The sequence below is a fragment of the Melanerpes formicivorus genome, unplaced genomic scaffold (genome assembly GCF_026170545.1).
Source record: "Melanerpes formicivorus ecotype bairdi unplaced genomic scaffold, bMelFor1.0.p_v2 SCAF_14, whole genome shotgun sequence".
Taxonomy (NCBI): domain Eukaryota; kingdom Metazoa; phylum Chordata; class Aves; order Piciformes; family Picidae; genus Melanerpes; species Melanerpes formicivorus.
In genome coordinates, this window is record NW_027142366.1 from 575,454 (window position 1) to 598,659 (window position 23,206).

Consider the following 23,206-nt stretch of genomic DNA (forward strand, 5'->3'; position numbering starts at 1 on the left):
CAGGATTGCCCAGGTCTCAGCCTGTGATGCAGGCAGGCTTGTCCTGTGCAGAGCAGCGTCCTGAGCCTGGGCTGCTGGCTGCCAGGCTCACAGCCCTGGCTGCGGTGTGCCCTGGCAGGAGGCGATCCCCAGTGCTGCCTTTCGCCTTCGCTGTGCCCAGGAGGGAGAGGGTAAGCTGAGAGCCACAGGCCCCTGACCTTTACCACACCACAGCCTGCCAGCCTGGCTGACTCGGGCGTGAATATAGCAACGGGTGAAGCTAGCAGCTAAATTTGTGTCTTCAGCCTGACCTTAAGAGGCAGGAGAGGCACTGGGTGACAGCCTGCTGCAGCTGACCCCGGGGAAGCAGCCCATGGTTTGTACAGCTCTGCTACCTTTCCCTTGTGTGCAGAGGGACGCAGCAGGGCTGGGTGAGCCGAACTGCAGCTGCAGCGGGCTGGAGCTCAGCACAGCTCCGCCTGGGCTGAGCAGAGAGCTTGCTGGAGAGTGTAAGCAGGTGCTGGGACTGAGCTTAGCAAGGAAGGAGTTGTGGTGGGTGTAGGTCTAACTCTGCTGCTTGTGCTGAGCCCCAGCTCCCCCTGCCTCGATGCCAGCTGTGTGAGGTCTTGTCCCATGTCTCTGGAGAGCTGTTGCTGTTCCCTGCCTGGCTCAGCATGACCTTGCAGTGGGGGTTTGGATATTTAGCTCTTCTAATTTGGTTTGCAAGGTGCATTTCTAACCTGCCCATGCTCCTCTTAGTGAGTCCTTTGGGCATTCCTTCCCACTCCTGTGCTTGTCTGGGGCCAGTGGCCTGGGCAAACCAAAGCCCATGGGACCTGAGCAGGCAGAACACAAAAGAGGCTTTACAATTGAGGTCACAGAGGGGCAGGCCTGGTAAAGGACATCTTTCTCCTTCAGAGTCCTCCAGCAGAAGGAGGAAGATCTTGCCCAAGGGTTGTTGGGTTTTTAACTGGCATACTTTGTCCAAAACCTGGCTGAACTGTTCCATGCCCAGGATGGAGGCTCCAACAGCCCCCACCCCCCTGGGCTCCCCCTGGGCTGGAACTCAAGGGGCCATGGTTGGCAACCAGAGCAGGGGAGGCTTAGATTGGACATTAGGAAGAAGCTCTTTGCCATGAGGGTGGTGAGACCCTGGAGCAGGCTGCCCAGAGCTGCTGTGGACTCCTCCTCCCCAGGCCGGGGGGGACCTTGAGCGGCCCGGGCTGGTAGAGGGGTCCCTGCCCGTGGCAGGGGGCTGGAACTGGATCATCCTGGAGGTCCCTTCCAGCCCAAGCCTCTGCAGGATTCCCTGGCAGCCGCGGTGCAGCATTTCCCCGTCGGTCACTGGTGCTCCAAGTGGGCATCTGCCGAGGGTCCCAGCCGCTGGGACGTGGCAGTGACTCTGCTCTCCGCGGCTCTCGCTCCCCGCAGTCCCACCGCAAGTTCTCCGCCCCCCGGCACGGCCACCTGGGCTTCCTGCCCCGCCGGAGGAGCCGGCGCCACCGCGGCAAGGTGAAGTCCTGGCCCAGGGACGACCCCCGGCAGCCGGTGCACCTGACGGCGTTCCTGGGCTACAAGGCGGGGATGACACACACGCTGCGGGAGGTGCACCGCCCTGGCCTCAGTAAGGCTGGCCGCGGGGGGGCGCTGCTGGGCCGGGGGGGCAGAGCTGGCGCTGGGCTGCCTGGGAAGCACTGATGCAGTGCCTGGTGGTGGCTGGGTCCTGCAGGGCAGCTACCCCACACCTCCTAGGCTTGGGGCATCTTGCTGGGCAGGCTTAGAGCGTTACCCTCTGTGGTGCCCACAGGATTAGAGCCAAACTCTGGGGCAAGAACCACCCCTGGGCTGGGGAGGTTGGGTTGAAGGCTACTGGCTGAGCAATGCCTGGGGGGTCAAACCCTCCAGCTGGTGGGGATGGCAGAGCCTCCACCCCTGGAGGGGTTCAAAGCTGTGGTGCTGGGGGGCAGGGTTCAGTGGTGCTCTGGCAGTGCTGGTTTGACTTGATTGCCTCAGAGGCCTTTTCCAACCTGAGTGAGTCTCTGAGCCTGTGGAGAGGCTGAGGCTGGCTGTGAGCAGAGGCTGGCTGTGAGCAGAGCCTGGCCTTGCCCCCGGCACGCTGCCTGCTGGCTGTGACTCGGCTCCAGGAGAGCCTCCAGGCAGCCATGCTGAGCACCTTTCCCCTCACTGTCTTGCAGAGATCTCCAAGAGGGAGGAGGTGGAGGCTGTGACCATCATTGAGACCCCCCCAATGGTGGTGGTGGGGGTGGTGGGGTACATAGAGACCCCCAAGGGCTTGAGGAACTTCAAGACTGTGTTTGCTGAGCACATCAGCGAGGAGTGCCGGCGGCGCTTCTACAGGAACTGGTGCGGCCTGGGGGTGGGCAGGGGGCTGCAGGGGGCTGTGGCGGTCTGCCAGGGTCTGCAGGGGATTGGAGGGGTCTGTAGGGGTCTGCAGGGGATTGGAGGGGTCTGCCAGGGTCTGCAGGGGATTGGAGGGGTCTGTAGGGGTCTGCAGGGGATTGGAGGGGTCTGTAGGGGTCTGCAGGCTGGGGACACTGGTTTGGGTTCCAAGGGCCCTCAGAGACCATCTAGCTCCACCCCCCCTGCCACAAGCAGGGACATCTTCCACTGGACCCTCTCCAACCTGGCCTTCAACACCTGCAGGGGAGGGTCCTCCACAGCCTCCTTGGGTAACCTGCTTCAGGGTTCCTCTCAGATCTTTCCCCCAGCTGCTGCCAACAGCTCAGCTGCCAGCAGCTGGCCGTGGGGTGAGGCTGCTGCTGCTTCCGTCTCACACAGGGACGCTGCAAGCAGCTTGGGGCTGGGAAGCAGCACCCTGCATGTGCAGGCTTACTCTAATGGCTGAGCTAAGGCAGCACTCCCAGGGCCTCACCGGGCAGGGTTCATTTCCCATGGGGCAGGGCAGGCTCTCCACTCAGCTGCAGTGCTGGAGCTGAGGCACCAAGAGGCTAAACCCAGGCTGGTGCAGAATGTGACCTTTGGCCATCAGCAGCCCATCAGGTGGGGAGGGAAGTGCAGAGATGAGTTGCACAGCTGCAGGAGTCCTCTCCTGCCACCACCCTCCCTGAGCCCTGCTGCAGCCTGCTCCTCCTTTCTCTCTTCAGCTCTGGTTTGGTGCTGGTGTTTTGGATGGCTCTTGGCCAGCCAGTGGGAGACAAATGGATTCCTCACACTGAAAGATTTCAGTTGAAGAAGGGTTGGGAGAGCTGAGCTTGCTCAGCCTGGAGAAGGGAAGGCTTAGGGGAGACCTTCTCACCGTGCCCCAGCACACAGAGGGTGGCTGCCACGAGGAGGGAGGTTGCCTTTGTACAGGGAGTCCCCTGGAGGAGACAAGGGGTGATGGGGACAGGTTGTGCTGGCAGCCAGAGCAGGTGGGCACTGGAGCAGCCTCCCCAGGGAAGTGGAGATCCCCCTGCACAGACAGCTTGCAGGCAGGGTGCTGAGCCAGCTCATTTCCACCTCACTGTCACCTGCAAAGGCTGGAGCAGAGGCTGGGCCCTCGAGGTCCTCTCCAGCCTGGCATTCTGTGATTCCTCCTCTCACATCAAACCTCTGTCTGGCCCTGGAGCAGGCAAGGTTCAGGCACCCACAGGTTCCTTGTGCCTGCAGGGAGGTGCCTGGTGGGGTCACCTCTGCCCTGTCTTGGGGCACAGTGAGGAGCAGAGCTCAGCAGCACTCAGCTCTGCTGAATCTTTCAGAGCTCTGCAGATTCACAGCATGGGCTGGGAGGGACCTTAGAGGTCATCCAGCTCCAGCTCCCTGCCCTGAGCAGGGACAGCTTCCTCTGGACCGAGCTGCTCAGGGCCTCCTCCAGCTGCAGGGAGGAGGCAGCCACAGCCTCCCTGGGCAGCTGTGCCAGGCTCTCCCCACCCAACTGCTGCAGGCACAAGAGCAAGAAGAAGGCCTTCAGCAAGTACTGCAAGAAATGGCAGGATGAGGATGGCAAAAGGCAGCTGGAGAAGGACTTTGCAGCCATGAAGAAGTACTGCAAGGTGATCCGAGCCATCATGCACACGCAGGTCAGAGCCTCACCGGGCAGGGCTGGCCTCAGGGTGGCGCTCTGCTGGCAGCCTGGGGAGCACCTGCTGGGAGCTGGCATCACAGGGGTGCCCTGGTGGCATCACAGGGGTGCCCTGGTGGCAGATGCTTGCCAGAGGCTGCACAGGGGGTGGGAGGTGCTGCCTGACCTTTCCAGCTACCTCCTGCCACCAGCCCTGTCCCTTGGGGCTGGGGGATTGCTGCAGGGGGCTGTGGCTCCAGCAGACTGAGGAGGCCACAGAGCCATGGAGGAGAGCAGACTGCCCAGAGCCTCAGCAGGTGGTGAGCCCTGTGCCAGCAAGGGCCCTCAGGCCTCATGACCACCTCGAATTAGCAACTGGTGTCAAATGTTTGGGGTAAAAATAACCCAGGGGCAGGCACAGGGTTGCCAGATGCTGCTTGCCGGTGGCACAGGGCTCCTTTGCATGCTGGCCCCTGCAGTTAAGGGCTGCTTTGGAGCCTGGAGCAGAGCTCAGGCTTCACTTGCAGCTGGCACAGGCCCTCCAAGCTCTGCTGTGGTGGTTTGAGAGGGAGCTGGGGCTGGGAGAGAGCAGAGGCACCCCTGGGCTGCTCAGTCTGGAAGCAGGGGTGGAGCACAGGCAAAGGCCTCAGCAGTGCTCTGGTGATGGATTCCCCTGGAGCGTTTGCCAGGGCTGCCAACCACTCTGCCGAGCTCTGGGGGGCTGAGGCTGATCTGTGCCTGTGCCCCGCGGGGCAGGGAGTGCTCCAGCCGCGGTGCAGCCCCGGGAGAGGGCAGAGCCCTGGGAGAGGGCAGAGCCCCGGGCGAGGGCACAGCCAGGAGCTGGCTCCAGCGGATGTGCAGCCTGCTGGCTGGGCTGCCTGAGCAGCTGGTTGTGAAGGGGGCTGGGGGGCGCAGGGCCGGCCCCGGGCAGGGCTGCAGGCTGTGTGCTGCCGGTGGGGCTGCCGGTGGGGCTGCAGGTGGGGCTGCCATGCCCTGCCGGTGGGGCTGCGGTGGGGCTGCAGGTGGGGCTGCAGGTGGGGCTGCAGGCGGGGCTGCCGTGCCTTGCACATGAGGCTGCCGGTGGGGCTGCCGTGCCCTGCCGGTGGGGCTGCGGTGGGGCTGCAGGCGGGGCTGCCGTGCCTTGCAGATGAGGCTGCCGGTGGGGCTGCGGTGGGGCTGCGGTGGGGCTGCAGGCGGGGCTGCCGTGCCTTGCAGATGAGGCTGCGGTGGGGCTGCCGTGCCCTGCCGGTGGGGCTGCGGTGGGGCTGCAGCGGGGCTGCCGTGCCTTGCAGATGAGGCTGCCGGTGGGGCTGCGGTGGGGCTGCAGCGGGGCTGCCGTGCCTTGCAGATGAGGCTGCTGCCGCTGCGGCAGAAGAAGGCTCACGTGGTGGAGGTGCAGCTGAACGGCGGCAGCGTGGCCGAGAAGGTCGACTGGGCGCGGGAGCGGCTGGAGCAGCCGGTGCCGGTGCACAGCGTCTTCAGCCAGGACGAGATGATCGATGTCATCGGCGTCACCAAGGGGCACGGCATGAAAGGTGCAGGGCAGGAGACCCTCCCCGGGGCTGGGGCCTCCCCTCCTCGCCTGGCGCCGTGCCGGGGGGCGGCAGCCTCCCGCCCGCGCCGCGCTCAGCGGCCTCTGCGGTGACCTGCAGGGGTGACCAGCCGCTGGCACACCAAGAAGCTGCCCAGGAAGACTCACAAGGGGCTGCGCAAGGTGGCCTGCATCGGGGCCTGGCACCCGTCCCGGGTCGGCTACTCCATCGCCCGCGCCGGCCAGAAGGGCTACCAGCACCGCACCGAGCTCAACAAGAAGGTATGGCCCGGCTGGCCCTGGCAGCGCTGCTGCACCTCCTGCCTGCCCTGGCTGCGTCCTCTGCAGGCTGCTCTCTTCCCCACAGCTTCCCAGCTCTTTCCCAGCGCTGCTGTGCTCCCTGCCTCTCCTGGTGCTTCCCTGCTCGAGGGACACATCACAGAGGTCACAGCTTATGGAAGGCTTTGGGCTGGGAGGGAGCTCCAGAGCTCCCCCAGGCCAAGCCCTGCAGGCAGCAGGGACATCCTCCCCTGGAGCAGGTTGCCCAGAGCCCTCTCCAGCCTCACCTGCAACAGCTCCAGGCAGGGAGCCTCAACCACCTCCCTGGGCAACCTGCTGCAGTGCTCCAGCAGCCTCCTGGGGCACAACTTGTTCCTCACCTCCAATCCCAATCTGCTCTGCTCTCATTTCAAACCATTGCCTCTGCTCCTGGCCCTGCAGCCCTTTGGGAGCAGTCCCTCTGCAGCCTTCCTGCAGCCCTTCAGGTCCTGGCAGGCTGCTGTGAGCTCTGCCTGGAGCCTTCTCTCCTGCAGGCTGCACAGCCCCAGCTCCCTCAGCCTGGCCTTGCAGCAGAGCTGCTCCAGCCCCCTGAGCATTTTCCTGGCCCTCCTCTGGCCCTGCTCCATCAGCTCCAGGCCCTTCCTGTGCTGAGTGCTCCAGAGCTGGCCACAGGACTCAGTCTGGAACCCAACTCACCCCTGTGACCTCCCTCAGAGGGCCAGCTCCAGCTCCCTGTGCTCTCTGCTCCCAGATTTACCGCATCGGGCGTGGGGTCCACGTGGAGGATGGGAAGGTGGTGAGGAACAATGCCTCAACCAACTATGACCTGACAGAGAAGACCATCACACCTCTGGTAAGGGCTGAGGAGACCAGGCAAGGAGTTCCTTGGCTTGGAGACAGCTGCACAGGAAATGGTCTGAAGGAAATCCACTGAAAGCAGTGAGAAGTTTCCTGATGCCTGGGACAGGGAAGGCCTCCTGCCTCAGGTGGTTTTTAGGCCCAAAGAGTTAACCTCCAGTTGGTAACTTGGGCAGCAGCTGAGAGCTCTGAAAAGCAAAGGAAGCCTAAAGTGTGTTAGAAACCTGGCCCAGATAAATGCTTGCCTGAAGGATTCCCTTTTGCTCACCAAAAGCTGCTGACTCAGGCATCCAGCCAGCTCCTGTCTCCCATGTCCTGCAGGGAAGGGGTTCCAGGCTTCCTGCTTTCCCAGCTCCTGAGCTGGGGTCATGCACTCAGTGTGGTTGCTGTGCTCTGGTGGTCCTCAGAAGGCAGCCCCAGGGGTGCAGAGCTTTGGTGGTGGTCTCCTTCCTTAGCAAATGCCACCTGAGGGCACATCTGCTGCCAGCTCTCCTGCCTGCCAGCCCTCTCTGTCTCCCCTCACAGGGTGGCTTTCCTCACTATGGGGAGGTCAACAACGACTTCCTGATGCTGAAGGGCTGTGTGATGGGCACCAGGAAGCGAGTGCTGACCCTGCGCAAGGTGAGAGCGCTGCTGAGCTGGGCAGGGCTGGGCTCAGCTCCCCCCCAGGCTCTGGCCAGGGAGGCTGCCTGGCTCCTTCTCACTCGTGGCCATGAGTGTGGTGCTCAGTGGGACCAGCTGGTGCAGGTTGGACATGAGGCCCAGGCTGCCCAGGGCAGTGGTGCAGTGCCCACCCCTGGAAGGGTCTCAAGGCCCTGGGGCTGTGGTGCTGAGGCTTGGTGGTGCCCTGGCAGTGCTGGGGGGAGTTGGACTCCAGGCTGTTGGAGGCCTTTCCTGACTCCAGCGACTGCAGGAAGGACACAGCTTAGCAGCAGGCTGGCTAGTTCTAAGGGTTGGGCCAGAGACCTTCAAGGTCCTTTCCAAGCGAGGTGCTGCTCTGCTCCTGTTCTCTGGGTGCCTGTGTGGCCTTTCTGGGGGGTGAGGCTGCTGCAGGGTGCCTTTGCTCCCCCAGTCCCTGCTGGTGCACACCAGCCGCCGCTCCCAGGAGGCCATCGAGCTCAAGTTCGTCGACACCACCTCCAAGTTCGGCCACGGCCGCTTCCAGACAGCTCAGGAGAAGAGAGCCTTCATGGTGAGTTCTGCTCTGCTCCAGCCCCAGGCCATGCCCCCAGCTGAGACAGGGCAGCTCTGGCCCACTCCAGCCAGGCACCTGCCCCCTGGCTCCAGCACAGCCCAGCGGAGGGGCAGGAGCACCCTGCAGGAGGGACAGGCAGGATCCAGCCACAGAGAGCCAGGGGCTGGAAGGGACCTCTGGGGATCACCCAGACCAAGCCCTGCCAGAGCAGCATCACCCAGGGCAGAGCTCACAGGAAGGCATCCAGATGGGTCTGGGAAGTCTCCAGACAAGGAGACTCCACAGCCTCCCTGGGGAGCCTGCTCCAGGCCTCCAGCAGCCTGGGGTGGAACCAATTGGGTTCCGGTTTGTGTCCACTGCCCCTCCTCCTCCCACAGGACACCACTGAGCAGAGCCTGGCCCCTTCTCCCTGCCCCCCACCCCTTCAGGTGCTTCTAAACATCAGCAGGGTCTCCCTCAGGCCATCCCAGGGCACTCAGCCTTTCTTCACCACGCAAGTCCCAGGCCCCTCACCATCCATGTGGCCTCCACTGGACCCTCTCTGGTAGTTCCCTGTCCCCCTTGAACTGGGGAGCCCAGAACTGAACCCAGTGCTCCAGAGGGGGTCTCACCAAGGCAGAGTAGAGGGGGAGGAGACCTTCCCTTGGCCTGCTGGCCACACTCTCAATGCCCCCAGTGGCCTTCTTGGCCACAAGGGCACAGTGCTGTCCCATGGATGACTTTTGTCCCCCAGGACTCCAAGGACCTTCTCCTGGGAGCTGCTTTCCAGCAGCTCAGCCCCTGTCTGTCCTGGTGCTAGCTGGTGGTTGTGTGAGTGACCCAGGACAACCCAACCAGCACATGACCTGCAGATGGCCAACCAGCTCCCACTCCCCATGGGATGCTTTCCACCAGCACTTGGCAGGAGCTGCCTGGGGACATATGGTTCCTCCCCCTGGCCTGCATGGCTGCTTGGCTTTCCTTGGGGTGGTTTGGAACTTTCCTGTTCCTCAGAAGGAAAGTTTGGGTCAAATGCAGCCAGAAGCTGCTGGTTCTGCCATCAGGAAGCTTTCAGAGAGGCCAAGCAGGATATTTGTCTTTAATCCAGGGTATAAATACACTCAGATAAACCCAGCCCCAGCAGGGCTCCTTGAACAGCTTGGCAGCTCCAGCAGGCTGGTGCCTCAGCCTGGAGGTGACATGGAGGAAGCACTGAGCATGCCAAGGCTTCATTTGGGAAGAATCAACTGCCTGGGCCCCAGGCAGGCCTAAAGTGGGGCTGGGTCTGGCCTGTCAGCCAGGAATCCCACGTGGAAGTGGCTAAGCCTCCTTAGCCCCAGGCAGGGGGATTGGCTCTGCAGTGCCTCTGCAGAGCTCTTGGGAGGTTAAGCTGATTGCCTCTGAGCAGCTTGAACTGTCTTCTGCTCTGGCTGTCACTGCAGGGCCTGAGGAGCTGTGAGGTGGAGCTTAGTGGCAGGAGGAGGTTTCACCTGCTTGCAGCTCTTCTCTTTGCCATCTCCTACTGCAGGCTGAGTTTACCCTGTGCTGTGTCTGGGAGCAGAGGGAGGGAAGTAACTCTCATCTGCTCCCACAGGACCTCACTCCTTAGCTGTTGGAGACCCCTCAGGCTCTGTGGAGTTGGCTGATGAGGATCTGTGCTTTGGCTGAGACCTCTCCTCTCTGCTCTCTTCCAGGGCCCTCAGAAGAAGCACTTGGTGAAAGCAAAGCCAGGGGCCCAGGAAGAGCTGTAAGGATGGCACCCACCTGGGCACCCTCAATAAAGGGCTCCAAGCTGTCTCTGCTGCCTCTCTTCCTTCTGCAGGGTGTCCTGCCTGTGCTCACTGCTGCCTGTGCACAGCAGCCTGTCCCTGAGGCTCCTGAGACAAGCAGCACTTGGGCCTGGCCCACGTGGGACCGACTGGGACAGCCACATCTGCTCTGTCCTCTGCATCCTCCCTTTGCTCAGGGATTTCCCCTCCCCTGCCTGCATTCAGCCCAGCTCCAGTGAATCCCCTTCCAGAGGAGGTGCTGCTCAGGGCTTCTGCCCCAGTTCCCACTGGGAACAGAGGACCTCCCAGTGCCCTGCCTCTGCCCAGCCTCACCACCTCTGTCTGCTCTCCACCTCTCTCAGCCAGACACTCCTTGTCTTGAGCTGGTGGTGTGACCTGTGGGCTTCTCTCTGCCCAGAGGCTCCTGACCCTGCCCCCAGCAGCGTGGGAGCTGCTGTACAGAAGGTGGCTGCTAGGTAAGGCTGGCCAGGGATGGATTTATTCACTTTGCACTCCTTCCCACCCAGCTGCTCCTTGCAGTCCAGCTGCCTGGGGGGAGTCTGTGCTGTGTCCTGGAGCTGGGATCATGACTCCTCCAGTGCAGAACCCACCTGGGTGTCCTGCACCTTCTTTGGGAATCAGGCAGGGGAAGCCCAGCCCTCCACTGGTCCAGAGCTGCTTCCCCTGACCAGGAGTCCTGAGGGCCTGGTGGGCTCCAGCAAAGCCCTTGCCCTGGGCCTGGTTCTGCTCTTGCAGTATGTCAGGAGGAGGCTCCTCCACAGAGGTGCTGAGGCTGAGAGGAGCCAGGAAGCTGAGATCCCACTGATGGCCCTGGGTGCATCTGGTGGCCAGGCCCTGGCTGTCCCCATGTCCCAGCGAGGTCCCTGAGCTCTCTGCAGTGTCTCTGCCCTGCCCCTGGGGCTGCATTTCAGAGCCTCTTCTCTCCTCTGGCTGGCAGTGCCCCCGTGGGTGGCTGAGGATCCAGGCTGGAGCTCATGATGGGAATGATCAGGTCATCCATGTTGGGCATCACCAAGATTTTCTGGGAAGAAGAATCACAAGGGAGGGGTTTGGGGATGCCACTGCCTGCCCCTGCCACAGCTGCTGGCAGTGGCCTTGGCAGGAGCCACAGGAGCTGGACTCGGGTCAGGAGTGTGAGGGGAAGGTTCTGAGCTCCCATCCTCTGAGCAGCAGCTGACTGCACCTGGTCCTAGAGGATCAGCAGCTCTGGATAGCTCTGGGTGGGGACAGGCAGGAGCAGCTTTCCTGTGCCCTGCCTGTGTGTGGCTTCAGAGTGCTCATGGCAGAGGGCAGGGAGCAGGCTCGAGCTGGGGGTTGGGTTCCTAAGTCTCTGTGAGGACATTTCTGCTCTTGGGATGCTCAGAGATGAGAGGCAGAAAACAAAGCAGCAGCTGCCTGGGGGTGGTGCTTCTCCCAGGCTTGCTGATGCTCCTCCTGCCCTGCTTGGGGCCACACTCAGTGCCAGGAGACCACTCCTGCCCCCTGCCCAGAGCCCTCACAAGTGCTTCCTTAGGCTGTGTTCCTTAGCTGTGCACAGCTGGACAGACCAGACCGGGTGCTGGCTTTTAAGCAGAGAGGACCCCAGGTGGGTGGTGGTCGTGGGGAGCCCCCGGGGCAGCCCCGGGCAGGGCAGGCACCTGGAACTCGTGCTGCAGCCTCCTCTCGATCCACTCGGTGACGTGCAGGAAGGTCACCTCCCGCTCGCCCAGCTTCGGCCGCACCTTCAGCTCCAGCCGGGGGGGCCCGCGGAAGCTGTACCTGTGGGGAGCAGGAGGGAGGCAGAAAGCTTCACGCCCTGAGCGCCCAGGGCTGGCTGAGCCGCAGAGCAGCTGCGGCAGGAGGCGCAGGGGAGCGGGGCCGGTACCAGAGGCGGTCGGTGGGCGGCGGGGGGATGTTGACGGCCAAGGTGCCGGCCAGCTCCTGCACCTCCACCGTCAGCAGCAGGGGAGTGTTGGAGACCTCCTCGATCTTCTTCTTGATGAACTCATTCTCGGTGGCCTTCTGGAAGTACTTGGACTTGGCGATCTTGTCCACCAAGCGCAGGAGCCTCCTGCTCGTGCTGCTGCCGTGGCTAAAGCCAGAGGAGCCTCAGCCCTCGCCGGGTCTGCTGCCCCCCGGCCCCCTGCCACGGCACCCAGCAGGGACTGGGGTCCCCTCTGAGGGTCGATCACCACCTGCTTGTCCTTCCTGTCTGTGTCTCCCTGAGGGAGCTGTCCCCAAGGCCCTGCTCTGGGGGCACCTCCCACAGCATGGCTTGCAACTAGAGCCGGGGAGAGTGAGATTGGCCATGAGGGAGAAGCTCTGCACTCGGGGGGGGAGACACAGCTTGCCCAGAGAAGCTGTGGGCACCTCACCCCTGGAGGTGTCCAGGGCCAGGCTGGATGAGGCCTTGAGCAGCCTGGGCTGGTGGGAGGGGTCCCTGTACAGGGCAGGGGGCTGGAACTGGATGGTCTTTAAGGTCCCCTCCAACTGAAGCCATTCTGCGACCTCCCCACACCCCATGGTAGACCCCAAACAGCCTCTTACCCCTCGGTGCCGGGGGTTGGGACCCTCTCCCCCAGGGCTCCCATGGGCTCTGCAGCAGAGACCTCTTCCTCCTCGGAGGAGCCGGCGCTGGAGGACTCAGCATCGCTGTCTGCCAGCAGCAGCAGCCGGGGCCTGGCCCTGCCAGCACCCAGCGGCGTCAGGGCTGCCCGGGGCCAGCACCCGCTCACCTCGCTCAGGCAAGAGGAGGAGGAGGATGGAACCCATCCGGGCACAGTCTCCTCACCCCTCTCTGCCTGCATCTGCTGGGCTGCTCTCCTCTGCAGCACCTTCCTTGCCCAGCTTGCAGAGGTTCATCTTGGTCTCCAGCGTCATCTGCAGTGAGCCACTGTAGGTGACCTCCATGTCCACCCAGAGCCCTGCCAGGGAGAGGGAGAGGACAAAGCCTGTCAGCACCACAGGGCTGCCAAAGCCTCCCTGCTTCAGGCACAGGCTGGCACCTTGCTAACAGCTGCTGGGGAGGCAGCCCCGGGGTCCCTGCTGCTGTGCAGGGCTCTCACCTCGGTCGTCCATGGTGGGGCTGGAGGCGCTGAGCACCGAGGGGATGGCTGTGCCCATGTCCAGCTCCGCCAGCGCCAGCTCGTTCATGAAGTACGGCAGCTGGAGCCACAAAGGGATGCTCAGCACAGCCTGCCCCTGCCCTGGGGCCTGGGGGAAGGGGCTGCACTGGCAGCTGTGCTGCTCCTGCCTCACCTTGATCTTGCTCAGCTTCTTCTGGATCTTGCTGGCCACTTGCTGGGCCCAGTAGGGCTCCCGGAGGAAGTCCCAGCAGATGCGTCCTGCCAGGGCGTTCACCCAGGCCACGCAGGCCTGGCTGTGCCCCAGCCTGTCCTCGCTGACCTGTGGGGGCACAGGAGCCAGGGCCCCCACCAGTGCTGGGACCTGCTGGCTGGGGGCTCCCCTCCACCCTGCTGTGGCTGTGAGCCCACGGTGCTGGCTGCCAAGAGGGGAGCCACAGGACTGGGGGGGGCTGCACACAAGGTCCATCGGCCTCTGCTGAGCTCCTGTGTCCCCCTCCCACTGCTGGCTTTGTCCCACTCACCTTAGTGGGCGTGGGGCTGCCCAGGGCTCTGTGAGAGGGGCTCTGCTCTGGGCTGCTCCCTGCCCGCGCTGGCACGAACCGGGCCATGTAGCTGCTGTAATCCAGGAAGACCTCCTGCTGGATGCTTCCTGCCAGGTCCTTGGGTGGCACAGCAGAGGGGATGTCCTCAGTGCTCCCTCCAGTGCTGCTGCCACTGCTCTGCAGAGCTGGTCCTGTGCCTGGGGACACGAGTGGGTCAGGGTGGCACGATGGCAGTGCTGTGCCACCCACCCGCTGCTGGCAAGGGACATAGATCATAGAATGTTTTGGGTTGGAAGGGGCATTGAAGACCACCCAGTGCCAAGCCCCTGCCGTGGGCAGGGACACCTCCCACCACCCCCAGGCTGCTCGAGGCCTCACCCAGCCTGGCCTTGAGCACCCTGGGGAAGGGGACATCCCCCAAGCTCTGCTCTTGGCTCTCCATCTCCTGCCACGTTCCCTGCTGCCTACCAAGGGCTTGTCCTCCTGGCACACACTCAGCTCCCCCCTAGATCAGCCCTGGCAGAGCAGGGCCCACAGGAGCTGCTTCTCACCCGTCCTGGCATCACCGTGGCTGCTGCTGGGTGCCCCACGGGAGGCTCGCACAAGGTGCTGGTACCACTCCTCCTTCTCCCTGCCTGTCCTCCCGAAGAGGTACAGACAGCTCTCCCTGCAGCCCGCCGCCGCCTCCTGCCCTGCCGGTGGAGCCTTCCTGCCCTCCTCCCCCTGCAGCTCGGGGTCCTGCTCCTGGCCGCCCTGCCGCAGCGCTGCCGGCTCGGCGAGCCGCACGCAGATCGGGTACTTCTTGTTCCACGTCCGCTTGCGGGCCAGGCTGGGCGGGCAGAGCAGGACCTGCGGCAGCGAGAGCCCTGGTGAGGCCGAGGCTCTGCCAGAGGAGAGCTGCCTCCCCCCGGCGCCGCCAGCCTCACCTCGGCGTCGGTCAGGTCGTAGCAGCGGTGGCTGACGAAGGTGGTCTCGAGGGGCTCCTCGTCGCGGGTGGCCTGGCGTGGGACGTTGCTCTTGGGGTAGGAGAGCTTCAGGGTGGCCCCGTCCAGCGTGGCCAGCACCGAGTGTGTGAGCGAGGGGTGGAAGAGCTCGGGGTCGTAGGTGTGCAGCTGGTTCATCCAGCCCTGGGGGAGAGGGATGGAGCTGGCTCAGCTCCCACGGTGGGCTCAGCACCTCCTCGGTGCTGCCCAAACTTGGGGCTCCACTCCTGCTGCCCCCCAGCACCTCATCCAGCTGCCCCCAGCCCCCTCAGCCCTCTCCTACCTGCAGGTGGTGAGTTTCCAGGGGCTCCCCCAGGAGCAGCTTGGGCCGGAGGTGGCCCCATGGTCCTCGTGGCACTGGTGGAGCCTTTGGCAGGAGGAGGAGGATGGCGAGGAAGCCCAGCACCAGCCCACAGATGAGCCCCAGGCAGAGGCCAGCGGCGTAGGGTGGCAGCGGCAGGATGAAGTAGCCATAGGCGAGGAGGGCGATGGAGGTGAGGGCTCTGCCTGGCACTGTGCCCCCTGGCCGTGCCGGCGGCGGCTCCTCAGGGGATGGCGGTGGAGGTTCAGCATCCTGCTGTGCCACCTCCACCACCTGGATCACGTCCCCGTAAGAGCAGATCTCGTAGCGGCAGTTCTGGGTGGGCTCCCAGGGGCTCCAGTCCCGTGCCTGGTGTCCCCCAGCCCCACGGCTCCCCATCTGCCCGGGGCTGCCCCCCAGCTCCTGCCCGCCGGTGCCCGCCCTCGCCCAGGGCGCCGGGCTGCTCTCCTCGGCCATGAGGCGGCTGAGGCGGCTCAGGGGCTCCTGCACAGCCTCCGAGAGCCTCCTCCGGGTGTCCTCCAGCCTGGCCTCCCGCAGCCGGAGCAGGGCTGCTCGGCTCTCGGAGGGGGACACGCTGGGGGAGGACGGCGCCGTGCGGGACTTGGCCGGGCTCAGCCGGGGCGGGGGGGCCCGCGGGAGGTCAGCCAGGAGCATCCCCCCGGGTGGGGGCGAGGGGGGACGCTCCGTGTCCCCATCCGTGGTGGCAATGAGTCCGCAGCCATCCCTGCCGCCGCTGTCCTCCCGGCTGCCGGTGGGAGGGGACGTTGTGCCATCGTTGTGCCCCCGCTGCGGTGAGCCTGGCGACGGTGCCAGGGCTGGAGATGCCTCTGCTGCCGCCGCAGCCTGGTCTGCCATGGCTCGCATCGCCCGCGGGGCTGCGGCTGCGGAGGGAACGCGAGGCGGCAGCTCAGCTCAGCACGGTCCTGCCCCGGTCCTGCCCCGGTCCTGCTCCTGCCCCGGTCCTGCCCCGGTCCTGCTCCTGCCCCGGTCCTGCCCCGGCCCTGCCCTTGCCCCGGCCCTGCCCCGGTCCTGCCCCGGTCCTGCCCCTGCCCCGGCCCTGCCCCGGTCCTGCCCCGGTCCTGCTCCTGCCCCGGTCCTGCCCCGGTCCTGCCCTTGCCCCGGCCCTGCCCCTGCCCCTGCCCCGGTCCTGCCCCTGCCCCGGCCCTGCCCCTGCCCCGGCCCTGCCCCGGCCCTGCCCCTGCCCCGGTCCTGCTCCTGCCCCGGTCCTGCCCCGGCCCTGCCCCTGCCCCGGCCCTGCCCCGGCCCTGCCCCTGCCCCGGTCCTGCTCCTGCCCCGGTCCTGCTCCTGCCCCGGTCCTGCCCCTGCCCCGCCCCTGCCCCGGTCCTGCCCCGGTCCTGCCCCTGCCCCGGCCCTGCCCCTGCCCCGGCCCTGCCCCGGTCCTGCCCCGGTCCTGCCCCTGCCCCGGCCCTGCCCCTGCCCCGGTCCTGCTCCTGCCCCGGTCCTGCTCCTGCCCCGGCCCTGCCCCTGCCCCGGCCCTGCCCCGGTCCTGCCCCGGTCCTGCCCCTGCCCCGGTCCTGCCCCTGCCCCGGTCCTGCTCCTGCCCCGGCCCTGCCCCGGCCCTGCCCCTGCCCCGGTCCTGCCCCGGTCCTGCCCCTGCCCCTGCCCTGCCCTGCCTTCCCCCTCGGCATCAGCCTCTGCACGCAGGCATCACAGAGTCAACCAGGCTGCAAGAGAGCTCAAGTCCCACTGCTCACCCAACACCATCTCACCAACCAGACCGCGGCACCGAGTGCCTCATGCAGGCTTCCCTTACACACCGCCGGGGGCACTGCGCCCAGCACCCGGCCAAGAGATCGCCTAACACCCAGGGGCAGAGGACAAGCTGGAAGCAGCCCTGGCCAGCACCTGGCACCTAAAGCTCAGCCACTCACGTTTGAGTGTTATTTTCATCCCCATTCCTCCTCACAGCACTGCTTCCACTCTGCCCCTTTGCCACCCCACCTGCCCCATTTTCCCCCTTTTCCCCCTCAGACCCACAGCACCTGGGCTCTGCTGCAGTCTCCTCCCTCCCCAGCTGTGGTCACTTGGCCCTCCCCACCCACTCCCCTATTTAATCCCACCAGGAAGGGCAGCAGCCCTAAGCTGAGCCCCTCGGGGCTGGAGGATCCTCCTCTCATCTCTGGTGAGTACCCATGGCCTCCCCATGGTGTGCACTGGGTGATGGTGGTGGTGACAAAAGGCCGGGGGGCCTGGTGGCCCCCCGGTTAGCTAGGAAGAGGATGCCAGGAGTGGCACTGCCCCCACACCTTCCCTCTCCTTCCTACTGATGGGTTTGAAGCAGCTCTTCTTGCTCTCTCTCCTTCCTTTGCCAGGCTCAGCTCCAAGAGGGCTTTGGCCCTTCCCTGTTGCCTTCCTACCTGCCCTGACAGCTTCCCTGTAGTGCTCCCAAGGGACAAACCTCTTCTTCCATGAACTGGAAGTTTCTTTCTTCCCTGAGGCTCCCTGCAGGAGGTCAGCCTGCAGCCATGGCTCTGTGAGTGAGGCACTCCAGCAGGGCCAGAGAAGGGCAACAGAGCTGGGCAAGGGTCTGGAGAGCAGGGCTGGGGAGGAGGAGCTGGGGGTGTTTAGTATGGAGGAGAGGCTGAGGGAGACCTCACTGCTCTCTGCAGCTCCCTGAGAGGAGAGTTGAGCCAGGTGGGGAGTGGGCTCTGCTCCCTCACAAGTGATGGGATGAGAAGTGGCCTCGAGCTGCAGCAGGAGAGGTTTAGGTTGGACATTAGAGGAAAGTTCTTCCCTGAAGGGGTTCTCAGACGCTGGCACAGGCTGCCCAGGGAGGCATCCCCACCCCCAGGGGTGTTGCCAGGAGGCAGAGATGTGGTGCTGAGGGCCGTGGTGCTGAGCACCAGCCTTGGCAGAGTTAGAGAAGGGTTGGCCTGGATGAGCCACTGAGCAGGAGCAGGGTGACCCCAAGGACCTCATCACCCTCTGCTGGGCACCTCCCAGCCAGCTTCAGGCTGCCTTTGGGGCCCTGAGCTGCCAGCAGCCTCCTGGCTCTCCAGCCCCTTTCTGGCAGGGTGGGAGGGAGAAGTCACCACAGAGATGAACTCAGTGACAGCATCTGGGAAACCACCCTGTGAGGAGGGTGAGCCTCAGCCAGGCTGTTGGCAGTGCTGGCTCCAGGACCCTGGAGCTGTGAGCCAGGCCTGCAGCAAAGCAGGGAGCATCTTCCCACAGCAGGACCTGGTGCTGGTCCCAGGGCAGGGTGGGGGTGTGAGGAGGGATCTGATCAGGGCTGGGGGGCAAGAGACTCAGTGGTGCCCAGGGACAGCACAAGGGGCAGGGGGCACAAACTGGAACCTAGGAGGCTCCATCTGAGCAGGAGGAAACTTCTTTGGTGTGAGGCTGCTGGAGCCTGGAGCAGGCTGCCCAGAGAGGTTGTGGAGTCTCCTCTGGAGAGCTTCCAACCCCCCCTGGGCACTGTGCCCCTGGGCAAGCTGCTGTGGGTGCCCTGCTGGAGCAGGGCTTGGGCTGGGTGATGCCCAGAGGTCCCTTCCAGCCCCCCCATGCTGTGTAAAGCCACTGGGCAGGGCTCTGACTCCTCTGAACGTTGCTTACTTAACCAACTGTGGCCTGACCCTCTCCTCCTGCCTTGCCTGAAGCTGGAGTGCAGCAGCCCCAGTGAGGATGCTCTGCAGGCAGGGGCTTGGCAACTTCTGTCTCTACTGGAGGAGCACAGAAGCTTTCTGATCACACCAAGCTCCCCCAACCCTGCTCCTGGCCGTGGCAAAGTGCTGTCCTGTCCCCAGCAGCCCCCCTGAGCCCTCTGGCTGCTCTGCTGCCGATGCAGCAGGGCTGCAGGATCCGGGGAGGGAGGATGGAGGCTGCAGGAGAGGCTCTGCAGGGCCAATGAAGAGCTGAGCTCAGCACCTAGCAGGTTTGGGGTGGGGGTGGGGGGCTGAAGCACCCTCTTCCCCTCACAGTGTCTCTGTGGCTGGAGCAGGAACACCTCCCCAGGGGATCCCTGGCTGGGCAGGACCCTGCCTGCAGTGGGTGCTGCTCCTCAGGCTGTGCCCTGGGTCTTCAGAGGGCTTCCCTCCAGGAGCTCTGCTCTGGGCTCGGCACTGGCAGTGCTGCAGCTGCCACCAGCTCCCTTTACATAGTGCCAGGCACCTTCCCTGCCTCCCCCTCTGCTTCTGTCACAGGAGCCACTTCCCAGCCCCAGACTAGCCCAGGGGATACCCAGCCCACAGCAGCCCCCCCGGTGTCATCCAGCCTGTGGGCAGGGCTGCTGGCACCCTGCAGCAGGCAGAGCACCCCCAGAGCAAAATGGAGATGAGCAACAGAACTGAGCCTGAGGTGAGAGCCCTTCCCCAACACCCCCAGCCCAGCCTGGCAGGAGGATGGATTTAGGTGATCCTTAAGGTCCCCTCCAACCCAAACCACTCTGTGATGGCAGCCAGGACCCCTGCTTGGCCCTCATGTGGCTTTCTCAGTGGCCCCAGCTCACAGCCATTCCCAGTACCCCCAGTGCTGCCCTCCAAGCCCTGGGGCCGGTCCTGCCTGGCTGCCGCTCCCCACCCCGGCTGGGTTGGGAGGATCCCAGCTCCCCAGTGCTTGGTGAGGGCTTAGGGCTCTGCTGTGCCTGCCTGTGCCTCACCACCTCTCTGGGATTCCTGGGGTTTGACAGCTACAAAAAAGATAAAAGCAAAAGAAGGGAAAAAGAACCACCCAGGAGTCTGTTTCCTGAGAGACCGTGAGCAGGGTGGGAGACAGAGACAAGAATAGCCTGGGCCTCGTGGGGGATTGCTCCTGGCAGGGATGTCAGGAGCAGCAGGGGCTTGGGAGATGCTGCTGAAACCTCAGCCAGCACCTCTGGGAGCGTGGGTGCCAGGGAAGCACCAAGGAGGGACCCTGCTGGGTGCCACCAGCCTGCCAAGATCTCCATCTCCCCACAGAGCAGCCCTGCTGAGGGCTCTGTGGCTGAGTCAAGCTTCAGAGAGCAAATCTCCAGGCTGAAGGTGGCCCCGAGGTGGCTGCTCAGCATCAGCATGAACCTTCCAGCCCAAAGCTCGTGCCCAGCCTGTGACCATGGGGGCAGTCAGGGCTGGGGGCATCCTCCCACTCTGTACAGGGTGAATTGAGTGTGAAGGTCCTTGCAAATCCCTTCATCAAGTAGCTGGGGGGGCATGGCCCAGTGATGGAGCAAGGGGGATGGCAGAGCTCTGAGCTCACAGCCTCCACACAGCCCCAGGAGCACCCAGAAGGGACCAGTGCTGGGTGGGATGTGCCTCTGAGCACAGGGGATGGAGGCCTGGCAAGGGGGCATGAGGTGCCTGCTGAGTGCTGCTCTTGCAGACACCAGAGCCAAGGGCCTGCAGAAGAGCTGAGGAGCAGCTAAGGGGCCTGGGGACAAGGGGAAACAGCCTCGAGTTGCCCCAGGGGAGGTTTGGTTGGACATCAGCAGAAGCTTCGTCACTGAAAGGGTGCTCAGCACCTGGCCCAGGCTGCCTGGGGAGGTGGTGGAATCCCCACCCCTGGGGCTGTTCAGAGGGCACAGAGCCGTGGTGCTGAGGGCCATGGTTCAGCAGCAGAGTTAGCTGAACTCGCTGATCTCCAAAGGCTTTCCCAGCCAAAGGGATTCAGTGGCTCTCATCCTCAGCCAGGCTCCCAGTGCCCTCTCCTTGCTCTCAGCTCAGGGTCAGACTCGGGGCTTGGAGCTGACCTGGCCCAGGGGCAAGCTGTGGGCTGGGCCAGGCTGCTGCCTTGGAGGCTCTTTCCCCAAAGTGCTCTGGGGGCAGCTGGAGCCTGCACGGTGTGGGGTGAGCTCCCCCAGGGGCAGCACCTACAGACCCCTTAGAGAGGAAATGTTGCTGTGCCAGGGGCCAAGTGCCAGCTGGGCACCACCCCTCTGCTCCTGGCTTTTGTTGTAGGATGAGGGAGAGGCCATTGGCAAAGTAATGATCCAGCAGCCCTCTCCAGTTAATTAGGGGGTGGTGGAGGGCTGGCACTGCTGGCAGGACTGGCATGGCTCTGCCAGGGGCAGAAGAGGCTCTCCTCACCCAGCCAGAGGAGCTGGGAATCCCTCATCCAGCGACCTGCCAAGGGACTGCCACAGAAACCCAAGTGCTGGTTACTGGCACAGGAGCTGGAGAGCTCTGGCACAGACTGGGATTGAGGAGCACCTGGCCTGGAAGGAAGTCTCACTGTGATCCCCAAATGTAGCTTTGGATGATGGGCAGGGCAGCATGGGGGGGCTGGAAGGGACCTCTGGGCATCACCCAGTCCAAGCCCTGCTCCAGCAGGGCACCCACAGCAGCTTGCCCAGGGGCACAGTGCCCAGGGGGGGTTGGAAGCTCTCCAGACCAGGAGACTCCACAACCTCTCTGGGCAGCCTGCTCCAGGCCTCCAGCAGCCTCACAACAAAGAAGTTTCTCCTCCTGCTCAGATGGAACCTCCTGGGCTCCAGTTTGTGCCCCCTGCCCCTTGTGCTGTCCCTGGGCACCACTGGGCAGAGCCTGGCCCCAGCCTCTTGCCCCCCAGCCTTTAGCTCTTGCTGAGCATTGCTCAGCTGCCCTCTGGGGCTGCTCTGCTGCAGGCTCTCAGCCTTTGCCCCTCAGCAGCTTTGTAGGCTCTGATGGCCTCTCCCTGTCTGTACTGAGCTGGGGAGCCCAGAGCTGGACCCAGGACTCCAGCTGTGGCCTCCCTGGGGCAGAGCAGAAGGGAAGGAGAACCTCCCTCAGCCTGCTGCCCACACTCTTCACACACCCCAGGAGAGCATTGGCCACAAATGGGATCCCAGCCCCATCCTCCACACTGATGCTTCTCCGAGGGGGTACCAGGGGACCCTGGGGCCAGGTTTCCTGCCACTGGGAGAGCAAGCAGCTGGAGTCTCTCTGGAGCCCTTCCTGACACCCCACTTGACGATCCTGTTGGGTCACAAGGGACACCACCACATGGGGACACCCCAGGGTGGCACAGGTGTGTCCTCTCCTCCTCCTCCTCCTCCTCCTCCTCCTCCCCCCGTGCCTGGGTGCCTGCTGCAGATCATCAATCCCCAGGCCTGGGGCCGGAGCTCAGCCCTGCCCAGGATGAAATCCTGACCTAATTCTCAGTGGCAGCATCCAGCGGGCAGGAGCACTGCCAGCTCCAGGGGTGCCCCACTGGGCACAGCCCCGGGCTGAGCTCCTGGCTGAGGGGCAGCAGGGACAGGCCAAGGGCTCTGCTGTGGGACAGTCCCCAGCTTCTGCTCAGAAGGCTTTTTTGCTCTGGCCAATTCCTGGCAGATCCAATTGTTTGAGGACTCATCCAAGGGTCCTCAGATGAAACTGGGGAAGAAGGATCACAAAATCAGTTGGGCTGGAAGAGACCTTTAAGGTCATCCAATGCAAGCCTTACCCCAGCACTGCCAGGGCTCCACCACCCCATGGCCCTCAGCACCACAGCTCCAGGGCTCTGAAACCCCTCCAGGCATGGGCACTGCACCACTGCCCTGGGCAGCCTGGGCCAGGCCTTGGCAACCCTTCTGGGGATGGAATCGTTTCTCATGTCCAACCTGATCTTGCCCTGGGGCAACTCAGTGCCTGGAGTTTTGGAAGGCAGAAGCTGCATGCAGCTCCTCTCCTCCTGGAGCTGCCAAGGAACTGCCAGCCTGCAGCTCACCTTCAAAGCTCTTAGCTTGCCACATGCCAAGCTGCTGCCCCCTCCTCCCCCCAGCCCCTCACACCCCAAGAAGGACAGGGCTCAGACCCCACATCACCTTCCCACACGATGGATCCATGGAGGGGATCCCCACGGATGTCCTCATCCCATCGCTGCCGTGCTGGGGTGTGTGGTCCCCACTGAGCCCAGGTTTGGGCATGCTGGGGACCCCCTCCCCTCCCGCAGTTCACCCCGGAGCTGCCCAGCCTCCATCAGCCCACCCCGGGCAGCTGCCGGGGTCCTCCCCGCGCTGTTCCCGCAGTGCTGGTACCTGGGCCAGGGGAGCGCTCCGGGGGCACCGGGGAACGCTGGGTCCTGGTGCTGGAGAAGGACGAGCGGTGCCGGTGCTACCGGGGAGACGGACCGGTCCCCGTGCCGGGGAGCAACTGCTGGGGGGATGACAGGAGGGGCGGTCCCGGTACCGGGGGAGGAGCGGATCTTGCGCTGGCAGAGAGGCTGTGCTGGGATCCAAGCAGGGATCAGAGGGTCGGTGCCGGTGCCGCGGAAGAGGAGCCGGTACCCGTGCTGAAGGAGGCCGACCCGTGCCGGTATCCAAGGGCTGATGCCGGTGCCGGGAGAGAAGGGTCGGATTCGGGGGCGGTGGTGAAGAGTCGGTGCTGGAGGCAGCGGCTTCGTCCTGATGCCGGTACCGGCTGTGGCTATCCGCTGCCGGGAGGGGAGGGTGTAGCTCACCCCGTTCTACCCGGAGCTGCCGGAGCATCCGCAGCACGGTGCCGGCCCCCCCGCTCCTCCCCCTTCTCCCGCAGCGCACCGGGGCTGTCCCCGCCGCCTCCCCCCTGCCTTTACCGGGGGGACATCATCCGGGGTGGGGGCTGCGAGGACAAGCCCGGGGTGTCCCACGGGGGTGGGGTCCGTGTGTGTCCATCCCCCGTGTCCCGTCGTCCCACTCCCCCTTCCTCTGGTACCGGGACCCCCCCACAGCCCGGTACCGGCTGCCCCACAGCGCCCCCTGCCGGCCACGGAGCGGCTTCCCGGGGGCGGT

The 23,206-nt window shown here is 64.6% G+C and overlaps 2 protein-coding genes across 3 annotated transcripts; one reads left to right on the forward strand and one right to left on the reverse strand.

The window, feature by feature from the left end:
- The first annotated feature begins 11 nt into the window (after positions 1-11).
- On the forward strand, positions 12-9,639 carry LOC137445077 (large ribosomal subunit protein uL3-like). Of its 2 annotated transcripts, none has more exons than XM_068146498.1 (10): positions 12-170; positions 1,411-1,603; positions 2,175-2,343; positions 3,884-4,019; positions 5,349-5,535; positions 5,653-5,813; positions 6,562-6,663; positions 7,194-7,289; positions 7,741-7,860; positions 9,537-9,639. In XM_068146498.1, exons 1-10 carry the CDS (start codon positions 27-29, stop codon positions 9,591-9,593), a joined length of 1,365 nt encoding a protein of 454 aa, XP_068002599.1. In that variant the 5' UTR covers positions 12-26; the 3' UTR covers positions 9,594-9,639. The 2 variants fall into 2 exon arrangements, with proteins under 2 accessions (XP_068002599.1, XP_068002600.1); XM_068146499.1 differs by lacking the exon at positions 12-170 and adding an exon at positions 265-355.
- LOC137445073 (testis-expressed protein 2-like) lies at positions 9,628-22,907 on the reverse strand. The gene is made up of 12 exons (XM_068146489.1): positions 22,475-22,907; positions 14,506-15,425; positions 14,166-14,366; positions 13,791-14,088; positions 13,219-13,436; positions 12,870-13,016; positions 12,677-12,776; positions 12,403-12,535; positions 12,159-12,296; positions 11,497-11,703; positions 11,270-11,390; positions 9,628-10,653 (listed from the first exon to the last, which is right to left on the reverse strand). Exons 2-12 carry the CDS (start codon positions 15,406-15,408, stop codon positions 10,540-10,542), a joined length of 2,580 nt encoding a protein of 859 aa, XP_068002590.1. The 5' UTR covers positions 15,409-15,425; positions 22,475-22,907; the 3' UTR covers positions 9,628-10,539.
- Between the last annotated feature and the right edge of the window lie 299 nt (positions 22,908-23,206).

Bases quoted from the DNA above. Each gene is read 5' to 3' on its own strand.
- LOC137445077 (XM_068146498.1), top strand. From the start codon at position 27: ATGCAGGCAGGCTTGTCCTGTGCAGAGCAGCGTCCTGAGCCTGGGCTG. The intron at 1,604-2,174 runs GTAAGGCTGGCC...ACTGTCTTGCAG, and splicing joins GGTGCACCGCCCTGGCCTCA to AGATCTCCAAGAGGGAGGAG. The intron at 5,536-5,652 runs GTGCAGGGCAGG...GGTGACCTGCAG, and splicing joins CAAGGGGCACGGCATGAAAG to GGGTGACCAGCCGCTGGCAC.
- LOC137445073 (XM_068146489.1), bottom strand. From the start codon at position 15,408: ATGCGAGCCATGGCAGACCAGGCTGCGGCGGCAGCAGAGGCATCTCCA. The intron at 12,297-12,402 runs GTGAGGAGACTG...GGGTGCTGGCAG, and splicing joins GCAGATGCAGGCAGAGAGGG to GGCCAGGCCCCGGCTGCTGC. The intron at 11,704-12,158 runs GTAAGAGGCTGT...CTCTGGCTTTAG, and splicing joins CCAACCCCCGGCACCGAGGG to CCACGGCAGCAGCACGAGCA.